This window comes from Miscanthus floridulus, chromosome 5, assembly GCF_019320115.1.
Source record: "Miscanthus floridulus cultivar M001 chromosome 5, ASM1932011v1, whole genome shotgun sequence".
NCBI lineage: Eukaryota > Viridiplantae > Streptophyta > Magnoliopsida > Poales > Poaceae > Miscanthus > Miscanthus floridulus.
Window position 1 is genome coordinate 135,134,608 of NC_089584.1, and position 10,087 is coordinate 135,144,694.

At 52.5% G+C, this 10,087-nt stretch overlaps 1 protein-coding gene across 2 annotated transcripts; it reads right to left on the reverse strand.

Moving 5' to 3' along the window:
- Positions 1 to 927: 927 nt before the first annotated feature.
- On the reverse strand, positions 928 to 9,743 carry LOC136453723 (uncharacterized). Of its 2 annotated transcripts, none has more exons than XM_066454280.1 (5): positions 9,621 to 9,743; positions 8,986 to 9,356; positions 2,090 to 3,216; positions 1,795 to 1,995; positions 928 to 1,543 (listed from the first exon to the last, which is right to left on the reverse strand). In XM_066454280.1, exons 2-4 carry the CDS (start codon positions 9,326 to 9,328, stop codon positions 1,927 to 1,929), a joined length of 1,539 nt encoding a protein of 512 aa, XP_066310377.1. In that variant the 5' UTR covers positions 9,329 to 9,356; positions 9,621 to 9,743; the 3' UTR covers positions 928 to 1,543; positions 1,795 to 1,926. The 2 variants fall into 2 exon arrangements, with proteins under 2 accessions (XP_066310377.1, XP_066310376.1); XM_066454279.1 differs by having other exon boundaries at positions 929 to 1,581.
- Between the last annotated feature and the right edge of the window lie 344 nt (positions 9,744 to 10,087).

Consider the following 10,087-nt stretch of genomic DNA (forward strand, 5'->3'; position numbering starts at 1 on the left):
TGCAGGCCGTAGACACAACAATAGACTCGACGACCCTAACTTACTACTAATATCAGTGGAACATGAGGCAGAATCATGCAAGCCGTAATACAATAATAAGATTATGGGGCTAATACATCTTTCAACCTATCGCTACTTCAACGATCTCGTGATGCGAACTGTTCGTGAAAGTGCTCGATATCGGCTAAAACAGCCGATTCAGACATAGCGCACAGTTAAGGTCATGCTCTCTTAGAAACAGATCTATCAAATAACGATCTCCACTCCACGGTGTTAACAGTAGGTGTGTGAGGCAGAATCACAGGCCATGATAACAGGCCATGAAACGGTTTTCGCTGGCCAATAAATCTACTCAAAATCAGACACGCCTTAACCGCACGCTATGCACGATCAAGATTGATATAAAACAACCGATAAAATATAACTCATCGTTTAAAATACAGATTAGATCAGTTTAGATTAACAAACGATGGGTTAAAAAGATATAAGGCCGATCTAAATCAATCTCAATCAGACGAAGTGATATTGTTGTAATTAAATAAATAATGGAAGCAATAAGCAATATCGGTAACTTAATGAATCTATCCGAAGGAACGCTACCCTTAGATAGAGCCGATAACTTGAGCTTAATCTAATTCGAGCAGTGAAGATCGATCGAATCGATGCAGCCGTACTTGAACTAGACAAGAGTCGATAACTAACTCATACCAAGGTCATAGTAGAGATCGACCAGATCGATACAGTCGTACGAACAGAGATATAAGCCATGACGGTACTTACAGACAAGCAGTGAAGGTCGACCGAATCGATGCAGTCGTACTTGCTGAAGAACTCGCCGAGATCTACTCCTAAGGGGTGGCCGGAGCAAAAAAAAGGTAAATAACTAGTATTTGATTAATTGTGTATCTTACAATAGCCTGGGTTTGATATTTATACCTAGGACCTAAAAACGAATCCTACTCAAGTACGACTCAGTACAATCTTTGGTATAAAGAAAACATTTCTAATTTAAGATAACTTGGACTTTAGTCTTTTCCCTTTTGTAGAGTCCATCATGTGTCGTCCTGACACCGATCGTAGCCTTTCTCATTAACTACCAGCATTGCCTGAAGAAAGCCGATTCCAATGCTGCATTCGAATCAGCTGATTTCGATCTACACGCAATTAATTCTCTGCTGACATGATCTTAGGGGCTTTCGAGTTCCTTGCGACTCTTCTTCCAAATTTTGATGTAAACACTGAGGAACCAGAGTACAATGCATAGCTGGAAGTGTCTAAGAATTCCTTTAAGGTTGTCAAATTCACAGCAACAATCTGGTACATATCCATGTACAACAGGTGTAGTAGTTAAAATGTCGCTAGCCCTGGACAACACAATTACAGACTCATTTTTGCTTAGCGTAGTCAACACCTGTGATCTCAGCAACTAACTCCAAAGTCCAAATGGGTTTCAAGGAAATGCCTGGACCATATTCAACGTCTATGCAGCCAAAATTCTTCAATAGGTGTCAACCTTCAGCAAGGCCAACTAAAGAGAGTTGTCCTGGATATCATGCAGCGTTCAGCAATCCCAGAATGAATCTGCAAGGACATTCATAAATGTGGCAGAAGTCAATCAAACAAATCAATTGTTTAAAGTTGTAGCATGACAGTAAAAAAAAAGTTACCAAAAAGTACAAATTGACAGTCTCATAAATCTAATTCTAGGGTGCACATGACAATAGAACTTCAAAGCTCTGCATAGGAAATGAATTCATGGTACGTAACATCAAAGCACAAAAAGTTAACGCTTACCATCAGAACCCATCACCAAAATATTGTAGATTTGATGCAGAAATATGCCTGCCTGAGCTCCATGGTCATATACTTTGTCGCTGAAAAGGTACCAGGATTGACAATGACATGCTACACATACTGTGAGGAGAATCATCTAAAGCAAGCCCACTTTACCCAAACTGTGAAATAATAAGTAGAAAGGTGATCTGGCATGTCTGCCTGCATGGGAACCATAATAAACGAATGAAAGTTAAGAAGAGAAATTCAATAACTATGGCGACAACTAGTATTAACCAAGAAAGAAGGTACATACAATGTCCCAAGAAGCAGAGAAGCCATCAGTTGAAAGGCGCCAGCTTCCACGTTGTGACTCAACATCGTTCTTTCCATCAGATGATCCAAGTTCAAGCAGTTCATCAAGCTTGTCCTCATCAGACTCATACCTATGCCGCTTTCTCCTCCTATTCCCCTTTCTCCTTTTATGGCTGCTTCCAGTGAGATCCTCATCATCAGTATCAGGCATATGTGAAATTGAGAACCCATCATTCTGAACCAATGAGTAATCATCAGCCTTGCGAAATTCTATTTTGTTATGAGAGAACAAAGATTCACAAGAATCTCCTGATTTGCATTCTTTCGACAAATCACAGAAAATTACCCAGGACTGAATGCCTATCCACTTAAGTCCATCAGGTAATTCTGTCCCCACAAGTTCCTTCATGAGAGCAAAATGATCAGCATCAGTCAAATGATTTACGTCCTTTAAAAACTCTTCCATTTGCCCCCATTCTTCATGTTGTTCTTCGTCTTTCATGAGCCGCCAAAGTTGTCTACCCTTGGCAATGACACAGTTCAATAAGATAAGATCATCAAGAGATATGTGATCACAATGTCCTGATAAAAGAACCTCAAGCCAACAACATGGGAATGTCAATTCCTTGCACTGCAAAGTAGGATTGATGAGCTTGCCTAAAGATTTTAAGAAATCAAGAAGCCTTTGCTCATCCAGATGGATTAGAAGATGCTGGCAAAGAGAGGAGAACTGCTCGTCCATCAAAAAATCTTCAACCACATGCCATGCATCTTTGGAATTCTCCTCATACATCAAGTATAAAAATTGATCTACAAAATATTCTGCATCAATTTGCAGTATTTCACCACCTTTAATAGAATTAGCAAGCTCATCAGAAGACCAGAAATCTGGGACATACTCCAAGAAATTCTCCACTGTCTGGAGGACATCAAGATCATGAAAATAGTGAGGCTTGGTAGCAACTACAGCCGGAGATTGCCCATGCTTGCCTTTCCACTCAAGTTCTTCCCAGCACATGTCACGATTTACAAATGCAAACTGAGAAAGTGCCTTAGCTCCCTTTTTATGTGTGGATTCCCCAGTAACAGCAAAGTGGCCAAACCACTGCATTACCCTCTTTGGGTTTCCTGCGGAAAGTAATAGGGGCATGTGTAAATTGTAAGCAATGAAAATGGCCCCAAAAATAGCATCTCAACCAATTCCTGCTAAATGGCAACAGTTCAACAGGGAATATAAAATATCACACCTAATTACTTAGCTTGACCGAGGGACTACTAAAGCAGTGAGGACAAAGGGGCACCGAAGCATGCTTAGGACAAAAGCGCCCTATTGATTTTGCTGGGGACTTAAGTAAGCAGGCATAACATAGGCATATGCAAATAATGGCAAGAAGTTTCATGACAAGCTCCAGCACTACTCGCCTACACCACATTCAGAGAAGTAGGTCGTACCTAGAGGCAATTAAAAATAGGCTGAGAGACGAATATGATATAGTTGTCACTGAAATACCATTTCAGTTTCCTTCTTGTACACAGCAGTGTGTTACTAATTTCCATAATACTATGTTAGCAAATTTACATGAGACACACTGAAATAGGGTAAATGGTATGCCATTTACAACATAATAGTCCTTACAGCCAGCACAAGTTCAAATTGAGACTATTGAGTTAGGGACCTATTTTATACATACTTTTGTCAAGGGCCTCAAACCCTAGGATAGCACGACCCCGACTACGTAACTCGTAGTCGCGATCCGTCTTCTCCGGCGAGGTTTACCCCTCCGCCGCAGGCTTTGGTTGAACGAGAGCGAGAGAGGAGTTTAGGGATAATTCAATGCTTAATTCTTAACTTCTTGTCGCTGGATACATATAGCCATGCGGCCAACCAAAAGGGAAACTAATCACTCCTTGATTCTAGGGATTTAACAAACTAACAGCCCTACTTTCCCATCTAGCCAAGGCTCGCTGGAACAGCCTGGCCCGCGCGGGCCGCGCGTTCCTCGGCGCGGCGTGCGTCGCGGTTGCACCGGCGCCTGACATAGCCTTGGCCCCACATGACATCTCTCCCCCCCTCGAGATCCAGCTCGTCCTCGAGCTGAAATTCTGGATATGTGGTGCGAAACTCGTCGAGGTCCTCCCAGGTGGCTGATGATGCCGGCTCGCCACGCCAGTAGACCAGAACCTGACAGACTCCACGGGCCAAACGAGTCTGAGTCACGCGGTCTGGCGCAGGGACGACCGAGCCATGCTTGATGTCAGGCAGGGGCGGGGGAGTCGTCGGCGGTGTTTCGATGAACTTCTTGAGGGTGCCCACGTGGAACACGTCGTGAATGCGAGCCTGCGGGGGTAGCTCCAGGCGCACCGCGACATCGTTGATGAGCTCGACGACGCGGTACGGACCGAGGAAGCGGGCCTTCAGCTTGCCCGTAGGTGCTTGAGGCAGGGACGACGCGGCACGCTAGCGGAGGCGAAGGAGGGCCCAGTCCCAGACGGAGTAAGACACCTGCCGACGATGCTTGTCGTAGTGCAGCTTCTGGACTGCCTGTGCTTGCTCCAAACGATGGCGTACGTCGGCGAGGAAGGCGTCGCGCTCCTCCATGTCCCGGGCAACAGCGGCGACCCGAGTCTCGCCGGGCTCGTACGAGCGGATGGTGGGCGGGGAGCGGCCGTACACCACGCGGAACGGTGTCTCCCGAAGGGACGACTGGAAGGCCGTGTTGTAGACGTACTCGGCCCACGGCAGCCATCGGAGCCATTGGCGGGGACGATCTCCGGTGAAGCAGCGCAAGTACATGACAATAACCCTGTTCGCCGCCTCGGTCTGGCCATCCGACTGTGGGTGGAAGGCGGAGGACATGTGCAGCTTGGTCCCCATCAGGCGCATGAGCTCGCGCCAAAACGTGGAGGTAAACACCGGGTCACGGTCGGAGACCATGGACTGCGGCATGCCGTGGGGGCGGACGATGTCGGCGAAGAATGCTTGGGCCACGGACTCGGCGGTGTACGGGTGGGCGAGGGCGATGAAGTGGCAGTACTTGCTGAAGCGGTCGACGACTGAGAGGATGACCGACTTGCCGTTGACCCGGGGAAGGGCTTCGATGAAGTCGAGACCGATGTCCGCCCATACGACGGTGGGAACGGGCAAGGGCATGAGAAGTCCCGCCGGGTTGAGGTGCTCAGACTTGTAGCGTTGGCACGTGACGCACTCCTGCACGAAATCCTGCACCACACGACGCATGTTGGGAAAGTGAAAGTCACGACGAAGTCGGTGCAGGGTGCGCTGAATGCCCTCGTGGCCATCGTTATGGACCGCCGCGACGATCTCCAGGAGCAGGGACGACGCGGGCGGTATGTACAGGCGCCCGTCGTACAGCACCATGTCATCGACCACCGTCCAAGGCGCGGCGCGCGTGCCGGCCCGTACGTCGTCGTGGATGGCGACCAAGGCAGGGTCGACGGCCTGAGCGTGGCGAAGACGGCCGATGAAGTCGAAGCGCGGTGCCGAGACTGCGCGGAGGCCGCCCATGCTGTCCTCCTCAGCATCGCGACGGGAGAGGGCGTCTGCCACAGTGTTGGTTGCCCCGGACTTGTACTCGACGGTGAAGTCAAAGCCAAGTAGCTTGCCGACCCAGTGGTGCTGCGGTATGGTGGCGAGGCGCTGGTCCAGCAGGAACTTGAGGCTGTGGTGGTCCGTCTTAACGAGGAAGCGGCGGCCCCACAGATATGGCCTCCAGTGCCGCACCGCGAGCACGAGACTGATGAGCTCCCGCTCATACGCCGCGAGGGAACGGTGCCTGGGCGCGACGGGCCGGCTGAAGAATGCGACCGGGTGGCCCTCCTGGAGCAGGACGGCGCCAAAGCCGTGTGTGGACGCGTCACACTCGACGACGAAGGACTTGGTGAAGTCCGACAAGGTCAGTACCGGCGCCGAAGTCACGGCCCCTTTGAGGGCGCCGAACGCTGCCTCCGCGTCAGGGTTCCACGCGAACCCTTCCTTCTTGAGGAGCGCCGTGAGGGGCGCCGCAATGGCCCCGTAGTTGTGGACGAACTTCCTGTAGTAGCCTGCCAAGCCGAGGAAGCCGCGCACCGCTCGAGCCGATCGGGGACGGGGCTAGTCGTGGATGGCCTGGACCTTGGCGGGGTCCATGGCGACGCCGGCCGCGGAGATGGTGTGGCCAAGGTAGGCGACGGAGGCCACACCAAAGGAGCACTTGGACCGTTTCACGAACAGGCGGTGCTGGTGCAGTAGTGCGAGGATGATGCGGAGGTGCCGGAGGTGATCTGCCCATGTGGTGTTGTAGATCAAAATGTCATCAAAGAACACGAGTACAAACCGCCGGAGGTAGGCCCGGAGGATGTCGTTCATCAGTGCCTGGAATGTTGCCGGGGCATTGCAAAGCCCGAAGGGCATCACCAGGAACTCGTAGAGGCCATCGTGGGTGCGGAACGCCGTCTTGTGGATGTCCTCCGACCGCATCCGCACTTGATGGTACCCCGAACGCAAGTCCAGCTTGGTGAAGAAGCGCGCGCCGTGGAGCTCGTCAAGGAGTTCATCGACGACGGGGATCGGGAAGGAGTCCTTGACAGTGAGAGCGTTGAGGGCGCGGTAGTCGACGCAGAACCGCCACGAGCCGTCGGCCTTCTTGACGAGGAGGACCGGTGAGGAGAAGGGCGAGTCGCTGCGTCGGACGACGCCCTGCTCGATCATCGCGGCGCACTGGCGTTCCAGTTCGTCCTTGTGGGCCGCCGGGTACCGGTACGGGCGAACTGCAACGGGAGCGGAGCCTGGCTTGAGGACGATCGCGTGGTCGCGGGTGCGCTGGGGTGGAAGGCCGGTCGGCTCGGTGAAGATGTCCCTGTAGGCGGTCAGGAGCTCGTCCAGGAGCGTCCCACTGGCCACGGCGATGGTGCGCAGGCGCGCGGCGGAGGCCGAGGGCACGCCCGACCAGCAGACGGAGCGCCCTTGATGCTGGAACGACATGGATCTTGTGGCGAAGTCCCAGACGATAGGTCCCAACGTCCCCAGCCACCGTGTACCGAGCACCACGTCATACCCTGCGAGAGGCATCACAAACAGATCGGTGTGGAACATCGTGTCGGCGATGGAGAACGGGGCGTTCTGGATGACGCCAGGGCAGGCCACTCGTTCGCCGTTGGCGACCGTCGCGGTCATGCGCGGTCAGGCCTGGACCAGCAGCCCAGTGCGGCGCGCTGCGTCCTCGCCGATGAAGCTGTGAGTAGACCCGCTGTCGAGCAAGGCGAGGAAGGGCCGCCCCCAACTGACACCGTGATCTGGATCGTGTCGGCGATGGGAACGCCCGCGACGGCATGGAGGGAGAACACTGGGGACTCTATGTCCGCCGAGTCCTCAGCCGCGGAAGCGTCGTCTTCGTCGTCGTCCGCGGCGCAGTCCAGGAGGAAGAGGCGTTTGCACACCTTGTTGTGGCCGCGGCTGTACTTGTCATCGCAGTTGAAGCACAGCCCAAGGCGGCGTCGTTCCTCCTGCTCGGCCTGGGAGAGCCGTCGCACGGGCCGCCCTTCGATCGTGGTCGTGGGTGCAGCCGGCTTGGACGCCTGAGGCTGGGGCAGGACCGGGCGCGTTCCCGGCGTGGGCAGAACGCCCCGTGCAGGAGCCCTGGCCGGTGCGGCAGAGTACTGCTCCATGAGCTCGAATTGGCGGGCGAGGCTCATGGCGGCGGCTAGGGTTTGCGGGTTCTGCGTCTGGACTTGGAGGCTGAGCGGCGGCAAGAGACCCCCCGTGAAGAGCTGCACCCGTTGGGCCTCATCGAGACGACCGGCGCGGGGAAGCAGCGCTTGAAATCGGTCCTGGTAGTCTTCCACCGTTCCCGTGCGGCGGCAGGACGATAGCTCGAAGAGGGGCGCCGATCTGAGCGGTGGCCCGTAGCGAAGGTTGAGGAGGTCCTTGAAGCGCGGCCACGTCGGCGTGCCTTCGTCCTCCTGGACCTGCATGTACCACAGTTGCGCCCCATCTTGGAGGTTGTACGACGCCATCCAAACTCGTTCCTCTGGCATGATCCGCTGCTGCAAGAAGGACTCGCATTTGTTGATGAAGATCAGCGGGTCACTCTTGCCGTCGTAGTGCGGGAATTCGGGACGCCAGTGTTTCGGCGGCCGATCTTGGTGGTGCTCGCCGGTGCCCGGGCGGCCACCGGATGCCGAAGAGCTCGCGATGGAGAGATCATGGATCGCCTTGGCGTTGGCCTCGATTGATTGCTGCATCAAGGCCATTGTCTTGGTGAGCGCTGCGATGGCAGCCTTGAGGTCGTCACCCATGTCGTCGTCGGAGCAGGAGGCGACGGATGATGGGGTTAGGGATGCGGCCGCGGCGGGAGGTGGGGATGCGGGAGCGGCGGCGGCTGGCGGCTGGTCTGTTGGTGCGGCAGCGGATGGTGAAGAGGATCGATGTGACCGTGATACTAGGTTGTCAAGGGCCTCAAACCCTAGGATAGCACGACCCCGACTACGTAACTCGTAGTCGCGATCCGTCGGCTTTGGTTGAACGAGAGCGAGAGAGGAGTTTAGGGATAATTCAATGCTTAATTCTTAACTTCTTGTCGCTGGATACATATAGCCATGCGGCCAACCAAAAGGGAAACTAATCACTCCTTGATTCTAGGGATTTAACAAACTAACGGCCCTACTTTCCCATCTAGCCAAGGCTCGCTGGAACAGCCTGGCCCGCGCGGGCCGCGCGTTCCTCGGCGCGGCGTGCGTCGCGGTTGCGCCGGCGCCTGACATAGCCTTGGCCCCACATGACAACTTTTGGCAAACATGTTTCAAATAAGCAATTTATTTGGGCATATAAATAAAGCAAAACAAGATGTATTTGAGTAACAGATAGAAATACAAATAGTTTTGAGCTCTTAGGAAAATTACCTCGGAAGAACTCCTCCAGTATATGGCCTTTTCTTGCTAGAATAGACCCGACCATTTTGGGTTTCTTATCGAAAATCATCCACAGCAAGCGAGCAGCAACATCACGCCTGGAATTCTTCATCTCTAAGAGATCAAGAAACAGGTCCCTCTGGCCACGGTGACTGAGCGAATGGACCAATGAGACAGTGGCGCAGAGCCACAACCGAGCTTCATACCTGCCTGCTGATTTTGTAACTGACTTGATTATGGACTCAACATTGCGACAGAGAGATCTCCTCTCTTCCATGGCAACTGTATTAACACTACCACATTCTGCCGGCACTTGCAAAAAGAGCTGAACCATCCTCAAAGTGAAATTTCTCGCCAGAAATCTGGAGCAAAAACAAGCGAAGTATCACACATGCTACGCAATGAACCAGGCGGAACTCGAAAAACAGGGGGCGACCAGTAAAGGGCATGGAACTATATTGGAAAACAAATATCCTAAGTTAGTAGGCATGTATACACTTGTAATTAGATCACGTCCGAATACAGATAGCCAGATAAATTCTAAAACAGATAGCCAGATAGTTTAAGTTAGGGTTCGGGTGCTCGATTTCGCGAGCAAGGAAGGGAGAGAGAAGGGGCGCGCATACCTGGTGGGTGCTCGTCGCGGGCGAAGACCTGGGCCTGGCGTAGGGCGGCGGCGGCGGCAGTCGCCCGGTCGGAGAGAGCGCACGCGGGCGTGAACAGGAGAGGAAAAGGAAGCGGCGGCCCGGTTTGGAAACGATTATAATCGGATTATAGATGAAAATAATCAGAACAGAACAGTACAATAGTAGGCTGTAAGAGCGTCCGCAGTGCGAGGAACGGGGTTGCTCGGTCCCACTAATTACATTACTTCTCCTGGTATTGAGCTCGCAGTGTACGGAACCGGGGTGCTCATTAGGGCCTTGTTTAGATGCCATCTAAATTCCAAGTTTTTTCACTCTCTCTTCATCATATCAATTTTTAGTCGCTTGCATAGAGTATTAAATGTAGGTAAAAAAATAACTAATTACACAGTTTAGTTGGAAATCACGTGATAAATCTTTTGAGCCTAGTTAGTCTACGATTGGACAAT